Source organism: Mugil cephalus, chromosome 12 (genome assembly GCF_022458985.1).
Source record: "Mugil cephalus isolate CIBA_MC_2020 chromosome 12, CIBA_Mcephalus_1.1, whole genome shotgun sequence".
NCBI lineage: Eukaryota > Metazoa > Chordata > Actinopteri > Mugiliformes > Mugilidae > Mugil > Mugil cephalus.
In genome coordinates, this window is record NC_061781.1 from 19,184,703 (window position 1) to 19,204,076 (window position 19,374).

General features: G+C 42.2%; 2 protein-coding genes across 4 annotated transcripts; both read left to right on the forward strand.

Annotated features, from left to right (window-relative positions):
• Positions 1–767: 767 nt before the first annotated feature.
• jagn1a (jagunal homolog 1a) lies at positions 768–2,658 on the forward strand. The gene is made up of 3 exons (XM_047601008.1): positions 768–918; positions 1,462–1,562; positions 1,655–2,658. The coding sequence occupies exons 2-3, from the start codon at positions 1,474–1,476 to the stop codon at positions 2,115–2,117; spliced, it is 552 nt and encodes a 183-aa protein (XP_047456964.1). The 5' UTR covers positions 768–918; positions 1,462–1,473; the 3' UTR covers positions 2,118–2,658.
• Positions 2,659–4,259: 1,601 nt separating this feature from the next.
• On the forward strand, positions 4,260–18,518 carry tfg (trafficking from ER to golgi regulator). 3 transcript variants are annotated; one of them, XM_047600356.1, is made up of 8 exons: positions 4,260–4,383; positions 6,328–6,541; positions 6,654–6,737; positions 8,817–8,963; positions 10,195–10,362; positions 10,474–10,620; positions 17,104–17,205; positions 17,296–18,518. In XM_047600356.1, exons 2-8 carry the CDS (start codon positions 6,358–6,360, stop codon positions 17,703–17,705), a joined length of 1,242 nt encoding a protein of 413 aa, XP_047456312.1. In that variant the 5' UTR covers positions 4,260–4,383; positions 6,328–6,357; the 3' UTR covers positions 17,706–18,518. The 3 variants fall into 3 exon arrangements, with proteins under 3 accessions (XP_047456312.1, XP_047456313.1, XP_047456314.1); XM_047600357.1 differs by having other exon boundaries at positions 17,299–18,518; XM_047600358.1 differs by having other exon boundaries at positions 10,543–10,620.
• Positions 18,519–19,374: the final 856 nt, after the last annotated feature.

Genomic DNA, 19,374 nt, shown 5'->3' on the forward strand with positions numbered 1-19,374 from the left:
TACTTTCACTGTAACAAAATACTCTATGTATTACTGTTTTAAGTTTGTACTTTTTGTCCGTTTTGTTTTTTTCTAAATAAAGATTGTTTAATTACAAAATGTTGCTGACACCATCTTAAACTTAACAGAATGAAAATCAGATGATGATGAAACTGGTACGTGAACATAAAACTTGTTGAGGCTCATGAGTCTAAAACTAAGACAAGAAGTGTATAAATTGCCATGATTGTTATAAGTTTAACCATATAACTGGATTTATATTGTGCACAATATCAACATATTACTAGCTCATAGTGGAACATGTCAGCACCACAGAACTCCCAGTGAGCTGCAAGCTCATGTGCCAACAAGTTTTGCTAATTTGTAGCATGGTAATAAACATAATAACATACAATAATCATTTAATTTATCCAAAAGTAGGTAGTTACAGCAGGATATAGTTTAAGGATAGTGTACACAAGAGTTGCCAACTCACAAGATGTTCAGTTTTACATCTAGGAGAGTGTAGAGTATACATTCCTTAATTATTGGATTTAATAAAAGTCCCCATTGCAAACATTTTCTGGTAGACGGATCGTGAAAAAAAAAATACAAAAAGAGAGAAAACATTCCAGATTCTTCTTCCTCTTCAAAAAAAAAAACAAATAAATAAATAAAAATGAACACACGGATAAATCAGGATCACACGATGGATTCCTCTTTAAAGGGCGATTCATTCAGTAAACGTAGCAGTCCGCTGTTCCGACTCAGACCCTGGTCGGGTGTGTTGAGGACAGATGCTGATGCTGCGATGGGAGGGCCTCTGGATGCCTTTACGCATGCGCAGAAGTGGCTGTGCTCCTCGTTCAACGCATCTTCCGCCGAGGCGAATTTAAAGAACGAGTTTGACGAGGAAACCCGGAGCGTTTCGCATTGTCGGTAATATATACTCTACCTGGCATCAGCACTCTTTTGTTATTGCTCAGGGATAATCAAAACGACGTCAGCATAACTTACTATAAGTTAATGCCGAAGGAGCCTGGCTAACAACAGCAGCTAACGAGCTAGCCTGCTTCAAACCAACCAGAACAATCTGCTTTAGGATCAATTAGATAATAAAATGCCCTATTATGGCTTATTTTATTTGATTACGTTAATACTTTGTTTATTTTTTTCATTTACCTCAGTGACTTTTAATTACACCTGTCTACGGATCCATGCTCTCATATCAGGACAGGAGCAGGTTAATTGTGTTAAATGTGAGCTAAAGATGAAAGAACGAAATGATTATTTTTTTCTAGTATAGGAAATTATAATCGTTTGAATCTTTTTGTTGCCTGAACGTCTTTGAATATCCCGAATATCTATTTGTTTATCACTATTTATTCATTGTTTATTGCTACATTTTGTTATCCATATGTTAATGCATTGCATACTTGATAAAAAATAACCCTAACCTTATGTTATATGTGTTTATTTTAGGTTAATCTCAACATGACTTCACGTCCTGGCTTCAGAGCTCCTGCTTCTAATGGAGGCGACTTTAAACCCAGAGAGAGGGTGGCTTCACATTACCAGATGAGGCAAGTAGCTTCTGTTGAGTGTGTCTGATATATTTATTAATCCACACGAATGCGATTTCTAAACGAGAAACGCTTGCTTTCTGTTTTCACAGCGCCTCCCTGAAGTCAGAGGTGCGGAAGTTAAACCTGGTCCACCTTCTGGTCTGGCTGCTGGTGGCTGCACAGGTGACTGTGAGCCACCTTAACCTGGTGTCACACGACACAGTGTCCATGCCGTACCAGTGGGAGTACCCCTACCTGCTCAGCCTCCTGCCGCTGCTTTGCAGCAGCCTGTCACTCCCAAAGAACAATATCAGTTACCTGGTCATATCCATGATCAGTGCAGGGCTGTTCTCGGTGGCGCCTCTCATTTACGGTGGCATGGAGATGTTTCCTGTCGCGCAGCAGCTCTACCGCCACGGAAAGGCCTACCGCTTCATTTTCGGCTACTCTGCAGTGACCGTTATGTACCTCATCATGGTAGTTGCTGTTCAGGTGCACGCCTGGCAGATATATTACATGAAAAAACTTCTAGACTCATGGTTCAACACCACTCAGGAGAAGAAGAAGAAATAATGAAGTAAAGAGAGCTGCTACTGGGAAAATCAGTTTTTATCTTAGTTATAGAGTCTTATTTATGTCTGCTTGTTCATTCATCATTATTATGTAACATCAAACCTTAGCAACCACTGTTTTTGTCTAGAATATTGTGTACAATTCCTATATCACAAATATTTATTTAAAGTAGATTATTAGTAGTTTTTGCACACAGTCGGGAGTCTTAGTACTGAAACTCATGCACCCTATTGAGCACCACTGTTTGTTTTTTTTCCAGAACAGAGAATTATGTAATAAATACCAGAAAATATTGTAAAGATGTAGGCTCTTCCACCATATACATTTTATTTAGAAATTGCTACTGTATGTGTTCAGGGAACCAGGTTTGACTCTGCTGCTGCTGTTGTCTCCTTCATTCAGTCTACCTCTCATAATTTTATTTTGTAGTTAAATCAGAATATCTGCCTGCACTTATATGTTTTCTACAGCACCAGGACGCCAGCGTATCATGATCTGACTTAAATATGAATTGCAAACCAAATAAATTAATTAATCCTCATCTGGTTGGTCCTTTTATCTTATCTTTCATCTTTAATGTTTAAACATATGATTAACATAATTTATTTTGCTTCATATATAATGCCTTTTCCTAATTTAATGAGGACACGGACACCAGCCCCAACTTAATATTATTATTATTATTTTGATAACAGTTGTGATGATATTTTTTCATACCAAATGTTATAGATAACAAGAATATGTACTTCATATAAATCATATAAAGCCACCTAAACATATCTCTTTGCAATTAAAGGTCAGTCAGTGAGATTTTATGGTCGTCTGCATATTTCTCCATAGTCGTGTAACACGTATTCTGGATGTATACGTGGGGTGGGGTTGGAGTTGTATTTAAAGAGGTATTTAAGTAGTCAACAAACAAGGTCTCTGACACATAAACTTGGGATTTTTTTAATTTGAAATAATTATTTTGACTTTCAAAAGGGTGAAATTAACCCCAAGGATAAAAAGTTTTGGTAAATTTGAAGGTAATAGGAGGGTGAAATGTGGTGTGTGTAGTCTATCACAACGCACTTTGTCCTAGATGGTCTGCGGCTGCGCGTAGTGAATGCCACGTGTCCTGGTTGACGTTGACAGTCCAGAGTCGTAATGGGTAGTTCGGCTCTTTTCTGAGAGTCGACTCTTTTAGAACGACTCCCAAAGAAGAGTCGCTAACACAGCAAATACATATGATTTGTGTGTGTTAAGAAGCGCTTTTGTATTAAATGTTTTTTGAGAAGCCAAATTTTATTTAATATTTCAATAATACTTTAATTGCACAAACAAATGAACAAAACATTGCAATCAAATCCACACAAGCCAACACAGAACCAAACTTAGTAAACAAACAGCATAAATGTTTTCATTTTGTAGTGAAGACACTCTGCTCTGCCACCCCCAATGTCTTTAAATTTCAGCCAGACAGTGCTTATGGGTAAGTTGTATTTCTGTGCTTAAGTATTGCAGAGGCTCCCCCCGCAGACCCTCTGCAGATATTGCTGCGTAGCTGACATGCACCTCCCCAGAAATGAAAACTACTCTCTGCGGAGGACAAGCGATGTGATTGGTCCACTTAGTTTCCAGCTTCTTCTCATCTCAATTTTCAAATTGATTGTTTTGGATCAATAAGGAATCAAAAAGGTTAACTGAGGTTTGGAGATATAGACATTGGTGCGACTCTTTTTCCGGAGACAATTTCAGCTGAAAGTGAAGCAGGAAGTAGAATCAAAAATTAACCCGAGTGGCAAAAAAGATCCGTCCAGTGTTTGGGTGGCGTTGTTACAGAGTGAGCCAGATTCATGAGGCACAAATATACATGGCTGCACCAGCAGAGGGTCCTTGAACAGCCCTGTGCAGTATATAATAATAAAATAAAATATAAAATATAACTATAAAAAAACAATAAATTGTGCTTTAGTACTCACGTGTAATTGGCCATGTGACTTTCCAATAGAAACAAAGTTTTGTCCCCATTCTCACCCAAGCAGAGATGAACAAGCAAAAGGACAAAAAAAATAGTGTGGAGTCACTCTCATTCAATGGGAATCGACTCTTCTGATTCACTACCAAGCATCGGGTCTCATGCGCATGACACATCACTACCCCGGAAGTTGACACTTCCTGACCCTGATGCTAGTCCCCGGCTCTAGCTAGGGTAGCAACAAATTAGATTTTCACAGTTTGGGGAAACCTGTGAAATACAGCGTGGTCAAGTCGTCTGATTCAGGTAAAAGACATTTTTTGGGTTGGGGGTCGTATTGTATTTCAACTTAGTTTTTAATTAAAACAGCAGTTTATATTTATATGCTACCACTGACTGACTGAGATGCTGCTAACTAGCAGGCTAATGTTAGCTACGCAGGAAGCTAACGCTGTGCTAGCTCGATCCAAACAGGTGTCGACTCCGATTCATGAAGTTAGTTGTAAAAAAAGAACTGTTATCTTACTGATATACTCACATTTTAAAGCATTCGTTGTGTTACGAAGCTATGTGTGCTCATTAAAGCTGTTAGCTGATGCTATTGCAAGTTACACGGGAAACCGAATTTTGCTGACCCATTGCTACAAAGTGAAAACAAATCAAGCCTCATTACCGTTAAATCTTGGGATTATTAAGTAGGTGATTTATCATATTATTGTTTTTAGCTCGATTTTTTTGGTTCGTAGTGTCACCACTGAGAAAGAAGTGGTAATACGGCCTAACATACGGTAACAGTGAAAATACTTTTCTGTCAACACGGCTACTGACAGATATAAGATGCAGTACAATTAAAATAAAGTGACATATTAGTAATTAATTCAGATTCTCCTAAGATTAATTCATTTTAATTTAATTTTTTTTGTTGCCGTTTCCCCTATTTATCATAGCTGTATGCTAAACGTTAGCTACCACACAATCCCTAGCATCCAGCCAATTATTCATCTGGCTCTGACAGCCAAAGCTTTAGCATTTGTGGAAATTAAATTCCCTCTAGCATGTAGTCCAGCTTAAAACAGCAGCAGGTAAACGTCATAGTTAATCCAACTACATACACTAAGAGACACGTTAGTTTAACCCCTTCTTTGTTTTAATGTATTAATATTGTAGCTTCACTCTGTTGACTCAGATTATTTAGCAAAATCTGGGCATATAAATCATACATCATGTGATTTAAAACGGGGTTGAAAGCTTTTCTCTTGACAAAATGGTTGATATTTAGGGTCAAAGTCTATTAGGAGGTCTGTAATTGCATATAATAGTCTTCGCCACCTCACTGGGTAAAGTTCGACCCTTACACTCAGCTGAACAGAGTGATACCGTTGCTGAGAAAGACAGTTTGATCGTATCTTTAAAGCCGAGGGAAAACCTCTCTTCTTGATGTATTTGTCAAGGTTTATGCAATCAAGAGTGTAAAGATCAGTGGCCGTAAACAAGAGCTTCTAATTTCATCACAATCTTCATGTCCTTGATGTTAATGTAACAACTATGGCGGCAACCTACACTACACTGACCTGTTAACCTACTTACACAAACCCAGTGTTCGTGTCCTCTTTGTAGCTACTAGTATGGTCAAAACTAATATTTTATTTTTCATTTACACAGTCTATCGTGACATATTTAATTTTCTTAGGTTGGCATGTACATGTACTTGTAAATAATTGAGATATTCATACTAATACATTGATTATCACATTATTATTATATAACAATACTTTTGCCATCTAAAGTTTCTTCATTTACTCCATCATTTCTAAATAGTGAAGTGCAACACTTGACAAAACATCCACAAACCCACAGTTTCCTAGAACCAGACCAGACTGTAGGTCCCGCCTGATGTACAGGAAGTACAGTAATCCTTTCCAAAGTTTGCAAACTATAAATTCTATTATTAGATTAGCACCATTTTTATCTCACTATTTCTGTGTCTTCCACAAATTCTCATTTGATTCCTACGGAGAATACATGACAAAAATAACCTCGAAGATAATGTAAGTGACTTAAATATTGAGAAAATGAATCGTGACCTCCTAATTTTCTAACTAACCACCTGTACGCCGTTTTGTACTGGGTGCAGCACTGGTTCCACCGCTTGCGTGACTCATTTTTTTGTTACGTCGACTACAAGAGAACGTAAAACTGGGGCAACGTGAATGTTGCACTTAAATCGATCACTCCTCTGTTTCTGTTAAGTGGTGGGAGCAGAAGAGGTCGGACGGCACCATGAACGGCCAGCTGGACCTGAGCGGGAAGCTGATCATCAAAGCCCAGTTGGGCGACGACATCAGACGCATCCCTATTCACAATGAAGACATCACCTACGATGAGCTAGTCCTGATGATGCAGCGTGTCTTCAGGGGCAAGCTGCAAAGCAACGACGAGGTCACCATCAAATACAAGGATGAAGGTTAGTCTGGGAACCTAAAAGTCTGAATGCTGACAAGTCCTCTTTAAATGCAGCTCATGTCCGGGATGATATGTTGTGCAATGACTCATCTGGTCTCGTCCTCATTTCACAGACGATGACCTGATCACCATCTTCGACAGCTCCGACCTGTCCTTTGCCATCCAGTGTAGTAGAATACTCAAATTGACTTTGTTTGGTAAGTTGTTAAAGCCACAGCTGGTTGCACAGATTTGGTTTGTATCAGCTTAAGTGTTTTTATTACAGCTGTTGCAGCAGCTGGTCACTGGAGGGCAGTCCAGCTTATGTTTCACACGGCAAACCTCAGCTCTTCACCGTCCGCACTCGCCTCTGACTAATTTGGGTGGAATCTCTGTCTCCTAGCGCTAGTTCAGAAAATAAACAATGTGACAGGTAGTAGATGGATATTCTCTCAAAGGTCTTTTGCACCACTTGTTCCTGATCGTAATCTTAAGAATGTGCCAGGCCCTGTTGAGCTTACGTTCACTCACCCAAGAGCTGTATGACCTCAGGTGTAGCTCATTGATGAATTGTAAATAGGCCCCACCCTAATGTGTTATTTGATTGTTTTTGTCGCAAAGTTTTATTGATATTACAGGTATTTTACAAAGTATAAATTAGGATTGAATGGCCTAATATGAATTAAACTGAATAAAAATAAGAATTAATGTTTTTCGCTGATATCTCAAATAACTAGTTGCACAGATTTTCCAGTCTATCGATATAGATATAAATAATAAGTTAATAAAAAAAGTAAATAAAGTAAAACATTGTGTTTCCCATTAGATGATGTCTCAATTGCACGGCCTCAAAGTTGAGATTTGTTTAACCTGGAGCTCAACCACCGAGTCTTTTTGTTTCTGTCATCACTACAACTAGATTAATTTTATCCCGTGGTCTGTTGTCAACACATGGCTACAAGCCTCTTCCTGTGCATACGCCCTTTAACCCACACTTTTTTACTTTTGGATTCGAAATGACAGCATTGAGTGTTGTTTTATGTGCTCGGCTCTCGGACTCTCTGTCCTCCTTCTTCTCCACAGGGCCCGAAAGAGTTTTTTCTTTTTTCTCTTTTTCTTTTTTTTTTTTTTCTTCTCCGAAGCTGAGCCCTGGCTCATCATCGCATGTCATGACCTCACGTGGAAATTACACTCTCCCAACGTGTGTTGGAGATTCAAAGGCAGAGCGAGTAGCTGGAACCTAATGACAGCCTGCGTCTCAGCGCTGCTGTGCCTCATGACACCGTGCGTCTCTGTTCAGCATTATCCAGTCAGACAGAGAAACTAGTGTGCGAAAAGGAATGTACTGCAAACTGTGGTGTGTCTCACACTGAATCTTTTGCAGTGGAAAAAATTTCACTCCCCAAGTCAATTTGCAGTGGGAAAAAAAATGTGGGGCTGAAAGGAGTTAGAGGTGCCCACGTGGAACAATGGCTTGTGATTGTGAAGCGCGCAGCTCTTCTGTCAGTCTGGCTGCTAAAAGCGAATGGCTTCGTGTTGTAGAATAAAAGCTTGTGATCGATGATCTGTGTGATCCCTGGTATTTAAACCGTGCAGCCAACAGAACTGGGACAGATCATTATTCACAGCGTCCACGTGCTTATTGTACAGCTGGTCAGGTACCGAGTTTACGTCCGTTTACGCCAGCGCTCATTATACCGCAGAGCTGAGCTGTTAATCTACCATAAATCTCCACCGTCCACCAGTGACACACATCCAGTCGAATGGAGTGACCAACATGTTGTGAATGTTTGTGGTCGTATAGAAGCTCCAGCTTTTTTTGCCGCAATGTGCAGTTCAGATGTTTCCCTGGTACAGTAACAGTATATTGTCAGCTCTTTGGCCCGTACAGACTTTAAATTTATAATTTGTCTATAGAGATTCAAGTGTTTCTGGGTTTATGAGCCAATGCTTTTTTTTGGTTTTCTAGCCACATTTGGTTTGGTTTACCATCTGCTGGGCTGTTGACACTTTTGTGCGCTGTCTAACCCAGATATTCCAGCGTCCGCGACTCGCGTCTAGATCTCGATCCATGTCAGCGAGCGGTTCCAGCTTTGAGATAACATCGCCCCACGTGGGAATAAACGACAGACTGATTATTCTCTGTGGAAACTGTGGATAAATTTAACTCACAATAAGAGTGGCCTCCGCAGAGAGATGGAAGTGCTTGACTTTTCTGAACCCACTTCCCCAAATCGAAAGAATTTGTTTGGTTTGCTGACTTGGCAACGCCTCCTCTCCTTCTCGTTGACTCGCAGTGAACGGTCAGCCGAGGCCTTTGGAATCCAGTCAGGTGAAATACCTGCGCAGAGAGCTCATCGAGCTCAGGAATAAAGTCAACAACCTCCTCGATAGCCTGGAGCCTCCCACAGAGACCGGATTAGCTGCTACGGCACCAGACAGTGGTAAGTTTCTCCTCGCACAGTAACCGGACCCACAACTCCCCCAACTATCTTATCTTATCGCTGATGCACATTGACTTGCCAGCTCATTAGACGCCACCAGTGGCAGGGCTGCACTAGAGCTCATCATGGATGTTATGATATTCAGTGGTTTATTTTTTTAAAGTTGATTAATCCAACGATTTAATTTTGGAGAATGTGGTTTATAAGAGTATGAAATGTTAAATTTCATACTATTTTAGTCAGTGTCCTAAAATAATTCCACCCAGTTTAACAGAATTATTACACAGTGCAAATACCCCCTTTTGTGGGTGTGTTTCACCATAAGATGAACATTAAAACAGTCATGAAGGCTTATTTACTGTAGGACACTTATAAAGTAGTGGATTTATTTTCATGAGTTAACCTAATGGACTAGAACTTGAGTTGTTATCAGTATCAGTGGAATAATAATAATCTAGACTCACCAAGAACCAGGATGTTTCATTTTCTGTGTTTTTTTTTAATTAGTTTTTCTTTTAGATCTCACACCACCTATACAAGTCTCTCAATCTCACGTTTGTCCATTTTTCGACCTCCTTAACAAGTTACATCACGACAGGCTCCGCCACAATAAGATCTGCGTCCCACAAAGACACTGGCACCAGACGGGGACAGTTTATAAGCGTCAACAGAGTCTGTTAGAATCATTTAATCTGTGTTTTCGAATGAATATTTGTCGGCAATTACACACTTTGTTTGTGGTCACTCTCGCCCACATGTCAGGGTAAAAAAAATAGGCCCAAACCTCATCATCGTAGCCGCGCGACCGACAGATTTTTTTTTTTTTTTTTATGAGCAACACGTGCAGTCTTGGTCGTAGGCTGCTGTACATGCTGTTCATTTCTGAACAAATACAATTAGTTTTCCTGGAATAACAGAGTTAAGTAGAAAATGATGATCTTTAGTTTGCAGTCTAGTACCACTCGGAGGCAAACAGGTGGATTTAATTTTTGAGACAAATGCAGGAGAATAATCAGGGTTTTTTTTTTTTTTTTTTATGAGCGTTTGGCAGCTTTTATTGTTAAGTCTTCCTCTTATCTCCGTTTATATTACATGTTTTTGTTCGCCGGTGTAATAACAAGTCTGTTTATAATTAGCCCAAAAGGCTGCAGGCATGCATGTCATTATTACCATACTTTATCTTCCCTTTTTCTCCCTGGCGCTGTGACATGTTTTTGGCTTGCGTTCGTAGAATCGGTGGACGGACGTGAAGGAAAAGTCGTGGCGGCGGATCCCACGCTGAAACACGCCACCCCGGTCAGCGCGGCCAGCATGTCGGCCTTCGACCCTTTAAAAAACCAGGACGAAGTCAGCAAGAACGTCATCTCGGCTTTCGGCCTCAGCGAGGACCAGGCTCCAGGTACCGCACAATACGAACGACGCCGCAGCGTTTTTGGTTTTGGTTTTTTTGTGCAGCTGCAGCGTGTGAGGTGTTTGTGTCGCCGTTTTTGAACGTTTGTCTTCTTGGTAGCGCCCCCTGCAGTTGCGCCAGAGGAGCGCTCAGGAACCCCTGACAGCATTGCTTCCTCCTCATCTGCAGCCCCTCAGCCTGGAGTGGCCCCCCAGCCGCAGGCTCCCTACGCTGGAGTGCAGCAGGGACCTCCAGCCGGCATGGATGGTGAGTGTTCCCGCACCGTGCACGATCTCCGGCGTCAAAAAGAGTATTGGGGCCGCTCATAGATTTTATTTTTTCATCGTGCACCTCGAGAAAAAAAAGTTGAAATTTCAGGAAAAAGATCGAAATACAAACTGGCTGCACCGTCTGTGCTCATGGAGAACGTGAGGTCTTTGGATAAACTGTGTGCGCTTGTGGGCAGGGAGTGTGCCATGAGCAGTGTTTGTGTTTTGTGTGGAGACCTGGCTGCATGCGACTTCCAGGACCACAGTGTGTCTGGGACCCGGCTTCAGGGCTCTATGGGCGGACGGGGAGTTCACGCCCCTCAGTGGACAAGGAGTCAGTGTGTGTGACAATATCCACGTCATTGTTTACACGCAACAGTCCAGTATAATATATAAACATTATGACTAAACAAATAATCACAATACAGTTTTATAGTATTAATTTTAATTAATTATTCATAATTAATTATTAATTAATCCCTAATACTCTTCTGTGGAGTAGAGTAGGTTTGAAGGTCAACTTTTTTCTTGACATTTTGATTTTTGTGTAGCGTTTGATGTCAATTTAAAAAAAAAAAAATAGATCAACATTTAAAATTTTTTTTTTTGATGAGGGATATTGTCAGGTGTCTCTGAAAGTGTTCATGTTGTAAGATAGAATTCTTATTTGCGAGTTTTCGTGAACGCATCATTTGTTTATTTATTTATTTTTTTCCATCGAAGTCACTCAGAAAGATGTAAAGTAAATTTATGAAGCCAGAGGAAAACGTTCTAACTACAGATGAAGAACTTAAAAATAAGTGGTGCTGGTCAGGATTTTATTTATGTATTTATTTATTGATGTTTACTTGAAGCCCTACAGCTTCTGTACTAAACCCGAAACACACACAAACCCCGAAGCTCGCACGTTTAAGAAAGTAATCTCAGTGGCATTAAGTCTTAATGAGCGCAGGGAGGCAGAGACCGTGCAGCGTGGGTGGCTACACAATTACAGGTTTTACAGTGGTGCTGTTAAATTAGATAATTCTCCTATAATGCCACCAACATGTCCTTACCAGAAAAAATAAATAAATAAATCGGCCATTGTTTGAATATGTTGTTCTATTAAAACTGATCCAGTGCTAGTTTTCCAAGAAGTTGTTCAACTAAACTTTTAAACATGGCACAAAGTGCTTCACAATAAACAATAAAATGTCTAGAAATACACCCAGGTGGTGGTTTATAAGGCGCAACAGTCCTATCAATCCTTGATACATTAGTCGAGGTAGTTTTAGAAAAGTTTCACCTCGGTGGTTGTTTTGGAGGATTTTTAAGTCAGTGACGGTGTCAAACCACGTTTCTCCATTCAAAGATGATGTTTGTGTTATTTAACCAACAACCTTTGATGGAAAAAGAACAGAGTAAGGAGGAAAACTCAACCCAAGCCTCATTCAACTTCAGGCCCACATTCAAACCAGTTACAGGAACATGAAAGGCTTTTGAAAAAGAATGAACACACAGCAAATACTCAGCTACTATTGTGTAGTTAGTCATGTTAATTTCATTACTTGCTTGTCAAAGAGCCATAATAGATGTTTGGATCTGAGTATAAATAAAAAGAAGGAACCCAAGAACAGATGGACACATATTGAACCTACTCGTCTTCATTCACAGATAAACTACATGTGCTGCGCTTTTTTTTTTTTTAGCAATCGGGTCCATTTTGCTCTTGAATCAACAGTTTTCTTTCAAGAACGAACCCTGGAGTCGTACATGGTTTGACCTTAAACATGGAGTAAACACGAGTATCCAGGGAATTAATATTTATCTCGCTGTGAAGAGGCCTTATCACGGCTCTCCCTCATGTGTTGTAATGAACCCCTGAACTGGTTTGATGCAAACCAATGACCTAGATAAAGATAAACTAATGTAAGACCAGACTTTATATTTGGAGAAAAAAAAACTTGGTCCAACCCCAACGATGAGGTCTTAACATGCCAGTTTGTTCATTACCTTTATACACACTTTTCACTTAACGTTTACTGGCCTTTTTTTTTTTTTTATTTCATGTCACGACTCAGGTGCAGGTGCAGCCCCCGGGCTGTAGCATTGTTCTTGTGTTTGTTTACCGCGCTGCCGTGAGTGAGTCGGACTGTTTATAAGTCGTGGTTTGACCCAGCTGAATGGGAAGTGAAAAGAAAAAACGTTGCACCCTGTGAGAGCTGTAACTTTAAACTCTCTGAGCAGTCGACACGTGCTGACTGCCGACCACCACACCTGCAGCGCCGGGGAGCGCCGGCTGTTTCCGTCCCGCCGCTGGTTTCTGGTTCGCGCTGGTCGTGTCCACGGGGCTCAGTAAGAGTTTAGTTGGTCCGGACGGAGGAATCAGTCACACGTTTAGCCAGCGACACATAATGTTTCACACGATCTGCCAGCTCAACAGAAATGCAGCTCGCGCTTCAGTTTTTCCTTCTGTAACACGAGCAGTCGGTCCGTTTCATGTCAAATATGTAGCTTGTTCTTGTTGAACTGAGGCTTTACCGGGTTTCGTCGCTTTGCTACTCGTGGTGATGTTTGGGTGTCATCCTGGAGGTTCATCAGTAAAATGTTAGCATGGTTTAGCCTAATGAGAGGACGCGTTTCTGTGGATTATATTTGTTGTTTTTGTCGTCGTTTCAAGCCGTTGGCGCAGACTCGTCATTATGTCTGCAATGGTTCTATGCACAGTAATGTGGCAAATGAGCGTCAGATGCATGTTTAATTCATTTATTGTCATGACACACGACCAGATGAGCTAAATGCACAAGACGAAACAGTTAGAGCTGCGCGGTGCTGACGGTAAATATCACGTGTCACAACATTTTCTACTGGTTGAGAGAGGAATTAATGCAGTAAATTGACTAAGGATGGACTATTTTACTGTGATGATGAGTAAATATCATAGTCACACTAGTAGTAAAACAGGTTTTCATGACTCTGTGTTAGCGCTGACTGCTGATGTGGAAATCTGGAGACATTTACAGATTAATTGTTATCAAGATGAAATGAAGAAACAGGGACAGTTTCATTTATTTTAACATATTTATTCATATTTAAACAAATTTAAACTGCTATGTCTGTAACGTCAATAACACTGCTTCTGGCTACCGTAATAATTGTAGTTTGCGCGCAATATTTTTTTTTTCTCATTCATAAAAAGCTAAAATTGGGGACACTTTCAGGGCAGCTGTAGCCAGGGGACAGGTCATTCAAAACCGGGACTGTCCCCAGAAATCAGGGACGTCTGGTCACCCTAAAAAAAACCCCAAACAACCAACACAAGTTTGTTGTACATTGAAAACGCTCCGGTCTGAAACAGTGCCTCGCGGCGCAGCGATCTGAATGTTGTGTAATCAAATACACCGGTAATATGCCGGTAATTTCAGTGTTTCCATTTATGTGCACAGCCGCAATTTGGCTGCTTTGACTGGTACATGTCTCAAAGAGCGGTGTTGCGGTGGTGTTTTGCCACATTGCTTTCACAAAGCAAGTCTCTCCCCACTAGTTACAGCCATAACTCTCCCTTTGCACGTGTTTAAAACCATACGATGATATAGTGGAGGATAAAAGTAGAGATGTGTGAAGCTAATGGTGATTTCAAGAGTTCTCCGAGTCCTATCGTAAATATTTAAAACATTCCATCAAAAAACTGGACGTGGACCCTCCCGCTTCCCCGCGCGCCGTCCAAAGACAGCCTTGTTAGGGTTTAGCTCTAAATTGGCCGTAGGTGCGCATGCTAATGTGAACGATTGTTTAGTTTCTCAGCGTTAGCCCTGCGGGCGATAAGCCGCGTTGCGGACAAAGCCAAATAGTTGGAAGCACAGCTTGTCCATGTAAGGAGATGGGAAAACATTGTTTCTCCTTCGAGATCAACAAATCATTTTTTATTAGTAGCTGTTGTTTGATGCCATCATCTCGTTCCTGCAGCAGGTTGTTGGGAGACGTAACCGAGCTCAACATGGCAACAAACAGTTTGTCATCTCCTTTTCTGCTCCAGTACGGTTCACTGTGGCTTTTCTTCCAAGGAGGCAGATGGTTGGCACTTGCAGACGGCCTCGACCCGTTCCTCAGTCTTTGCCTTTTATCTGTTTGCAGATTCTGTTTGTCAGGCTCAAACAAACCAGCTAGAACAGTCAGTGATAGTTTATAAAAGGTATTTAGAGCGACCGGACGCCAGCGGAGCATGTGTGGCCTTAAGCTGGCTTTTAATGCAGGTTTAAGTTACCGTAATCAGATCTATAAGCAGGTGGTAAAGATTTCCTCCTGTTGTCAGGTGGTGATGGACCCTTGGCAAACAAATCGACGTCTGCGCGAGAAACTGTAAACACGAGCGTGTGTGTGCGAGCGGCTTGGACACTCGCATGAGGCTCTTTATCAGATGGGCAGACGTGCGTTCGGTGTGAAATGTTTATTTAAAAGTGGGACTTTGTTCCCATGACTCCTCCTTGAGGCATGCGGAGGGGTCAACAGGACTGCAGCCAAACGCTTTCCACGCCAGTGAAAATCTTTCTTCTGACTGGCTTTTTTCTTTTCTCTTCCTTCAAAGCGATGCTTCAGTGAAGCCCTCGGTCGTATCGGTGTCCCCGTTGACCAACCTGTTGGCCGCGTTAGAGGGGAAACGAACCCCCGGGCCAAAGGTCCGACAGCCGCGCATCTCGCTCCGTCGCTCTTACGCAACACGCGCGATGGATTACAGATGAGGGGAGCAGGAAGAGCAGGAGCTAATTTCGCACACATGCCTCCGCGCAACAATAAAGACGACAGTGCTCGTGTATAAGGTGCCGTCGCCGAGGCAACAGATGGTTGCCACATCACCTCTGTAAAAAGATACCGACCGCTGTTCTTAGCCGTCATTTGTCAGCCGCACCAACATGGCGTCCACGCAGGGTTGACGATGCGAAGGGGGAATCCATTAATTCCCAATAAGCGACACCTTCGCCGGGGGCGTAATCCCGAACCTTTTACGCACTCATACTTTTTTTTTGCACACAAAGTCTAATGTTTTTCACAAGCAATAATTTAGTTTTCCTGGAAACACAAGAGGGTTTGAGTAGAAGTTCCATTACCTTCCCATACAACTCTAATGCAATGGAAACATCGCTTCAGTAAATAGGACGGACCTTAGACGTGACGCGACAAACGGGAGACTTTTCCCCCCGTCTGCTCAGCTCGTTGAAAACCTCCGGCTCAGGTGTTGCGTACCGTCGGCTGCAGTCTGAAGCAGAGCTTCGTTGAATAATGAATGAACGCGGTGAAAATCATTACAGTAAGCTGAGACGGTCTTAGAGCCGGTGTGTGAGCAGGCGCGACGGGTTTAGTTTTTAACATTAAATTTGGGGTTTTTGACGGCTTCTTTATTTGCTGCGGTTGATTATTTTATATATAGAATGAGCCACTGTATTGATTTAAACCAGTGATAGAAGATCCCGTAGAGTCTTCACCATCAAATAAACGAACCGGTTGCTAAAATGTCTTCAAGGACATGTAGCGAACTTCACACAGAACAGTATAATCTCACGAGCGTTCCCAGGAATCTCCTTTCCCTCCTTTCTGCTGTGCTCAGTTTAAGATTCTCAACAATTATATCAGCCCTCCCAAACAGTGGAAAATCACCACCAGCTCCTCCAGCGTCGTCACCTCAATTACGTGCCAGCCGGGGGAGATTCAGGCCTTGTTAAGGGAAGGCACCGGCCTGCCAAGTCTTTTGCATGTTTGCGGAGCTCTTAAGCATTCAGAGGAAAATTTGATGAGCAAATTAAAATAACAAGGGAAAAATATTTGTATGGTTTAGAAAACCAAAAAAAAAAAAAAAGATGTGTAATGCCTCACTGTTAGGCAGAATGTGTTACCGATTCTTGGCCATGTTGGTGTAACATGATGCTCCGGGTTTCCTTGGAAATTCCTTGAAGACTCCTAAGATTTACTTTTTTTAAAGTACATGACTGAGATGTCTGGCTGCAGGCATGATGTGACCATTCTCCATGTGTGCAGCTGGTGAAGTCATACTTAATTAAAATTCAGCAGGAAGTCGCTGGTTGTGGAAATCTGGTTCTTTGTGCGTATAGTGTGTTTACATCTGCTCCGACTGCCGCATGCTGCTCTTTAGCTCCGAGCTAAACCTTTATGTGTGATGTGCACTGAAGAGGTTAGCAACAAACAGTTGCATCAAAGTGGTTGCAGCTGTTTTCATCTGGACGTGTCGCTCCGTCCAGATGCACAGGTGTTTCCATTGAAATGCAGGCCAACGCGTTTACATTTAATCTTCGTAGCGCGTTTGGGGTAAAACTGGTCGTGGCTGAAAAAAGCGGAACTGCAAGTCGATGCTTTCAAGGTGTTGAAATCCATCCCTCTAAGGCACGCGCGTGATCTTCTCTCCTCCCTAACAGATGTAATAGACACGTAAGTCGTAATTGGAAGCTCAGATTTGTTTTGTTCTTGTTCCCCCCCCCCCCTGCCTCTTCAGGTCAGGTGTACCAGCAGTACCAGGCTCCAGGTGGATACCCTCCTCAGCAACCAGGTGCCCCGCAACCGCAGCAGCAGCAGCAGTACGGCATGCAGTACCCTGGTAAGAACATATCTGATCTGAGTTTGAAAAATAGGCCTTTTTCTTTTTCTTTTTTGACAGTAAACTAACGAGACTCCCTTCGTCTCTCAGCAGGATATAACCCTCAGGCTGGAGCCCATCAGCCTGGCCCGCCACAGCCGCAGCCGCAGCCGCAGCAGCAGCAGTTTCAGAACTACCCTCCTGCCTCCACCCAGGCCCCGGCCCCCGGTCAGGCCCCAGCTCCAGGTTTTCAGGGTGGGCAGCAGCAGCCCCATCCGTCTCAGGGAGGCCAACAGTATCCACCAGGAGCCTTCCCTCCCCAAAACTATACCTCCCAGGCCACCCAGCCTGCCAACTACAACATGCCGCCCAGTTCCCAGCCTGGCCCGGGGTATCAATCCCGCCCGGGATTCACCCCGCCTCCGGGTAGCACGCCTCCACCCGGAGCTGCTAACCCATACGCCCGTAACCGCCCCCCGTACGGCCAAGGCTACACTCAGCCGGGTCCAGGGTACCGGTAAAAGAGGATAGTGGATGTCGCTGATCCTCACACACTCAAACCCCCCCTATATGTGGCTCCAACTGTTTGGAGGGTGAAGGTACTGCTTTGCACCTGCACCCTCACCCCCTTACAAAATATCAATCCAAATATGAAACAAGCAAACCCCCCCTCTCCCTTCCCTCCCAGTCTGATGGTTAGTGTTTGTACGCTGTCTCTCCAACGCACCGCTCCCTTCTGGCCCTGGTGAATACTCCTTGTGTTCTCACCCCTCTCTCTCTCCTCTCCTGCCGCCCCCACTGTCTGCTCTGCCCTCTTGTATCCGTCATTGTAAAAATAAATAAATAAAATGTACCCGGTCTGTACGCACACACACCTGGGAGACCAAAACTGGGCTGCTGCACAAAACTGTCCGACGCTTCATTTTTGTGATCGAGATCAAATCTCAGCTGGATCTCCCGACTTAACATAGATTCAGTCATAAGACACTATCTCAATGAAAAGTTACCCATTAGTCTTTTTTGTTTTGTTTTTTTGCTATTTCTGATCAACTTCACCACCATGTCTGTATTAACGATGTGTCAAACAGCCCCGTGTTGGGAACACTAGCTAAGTGATGGCTAATGGGAGGTGTAGATCACCAGTCATGAAGAAGGCTTCTTTTGTTTTAGCTCTTATATCACCTCCAGTAAATCTTGCTGTTCCTTTTTCTCTCTTTATCACTGGTTTTTACTAATATATCAAATTCCACCTTCATGTGAAATTAGTTGTTTATGTATAAACTGTAACATTTTTTTTTTTCTTGAACCTAATAAATGATTGAGACCCTGTTGGAGTCCTTTTGTTTTGATATTGTGTTTCTTTTGGCACCACGTTGTCTCTCTCTGGTTTGTGACTTCATGTCTCTGTTAAGTTTGGCTCGTCTCTTCCTCTTCTCCCCGACCCGGATTTGGAAAACTGTGGTAATGCTGGTATTCCTACTTTGTTTTCCTGCCTGTGGGTTGTGGTTGGCTGGGACACATGGCATGGGAGTATGTGGTTGGTCTTTCATGTCAAAACTGTCTCAGCAAGTGAGAGGAATTGAGCGTGCGGAGTTATTAAAGATCATTTAGAAGCGTGCTTAATATTGCTCTAATACTAGTCTGCCAAATTCAAATCCCTCTTTTAGATGTATTTGTCCGATGGGACTGGTCTGCAGCGCTTAAATCGGCGTCGGTGATTTATTAAATGCGTGGGTTCATGTGCACCACTGTTACATCCTTTGTGTACTAGTAATTTGCATTCAGAGGTTGATTCATAGGCACCACTTAACATGAAACCCCTGCTTATAAATTAAATTAGCGTGCAGCACATAGTGATTTAAACATGTGTCTCTACAGACAACAGAAGGCTGGGAACTACAATTTTAATGCGTGTGCACTGTTACAAATTAAGAGACTGTAAAAAGGTTAACGCCATTTTGATCGCACATTCAAACAATAAATTTTTAATTTGATTCTCTAAAGTACTCTATAGCAGTATCGAGGACTAAGCCAATATAAAAATACGGATGCACTAAACTAGGTTAGCATAGTAAAAAGCGGGTAGACAGTCTGGTTTATTTAATCTATAAAAAGATTTGAATGTTTACAAAGGGTTTTGTTGTGGATTATTTCCTGGCGGAGATTTAATTTTCCTGCAGTCTCCACCAG

Coding starts and splice junctions, on each gene's coding strand:
- jagn1a (XM_047601008.1), top strand. CDS start 1,474: ATGACTTCACGTCCTGGCTTCAGAGCTCCTGCTTCTAATGGAGGCGAC. Junction 1,563..1,654: donor GCTTCACATTACCAGATGAG/GCAAGTAGCTTC, acceptor CTGTTTTCACAG/CGCCTCCCTGAAGTCAGAGG.
- tfg (XM_047600356.1), top strand. CDS start 6,358: ATGAACGGCCAGCTGGACCTGAGCGGGAAGCTGATCATCAAAGCCCAG. Junction 10,363..10,473: donor CAGCGAGGACCAGGCTCCAG/GTACCGCACAAT, acceptor TCTTCTTGGTAG/CGCCCCCTGCAGTTGCGCCA. Junction 10,621..17,103: donor ACCTCCAGCCGGCATGGATG/GTGAGTGTTCCC, acceptor CTGCCTCTTCAG/GTCAGGTGTACCAGCAGTAC.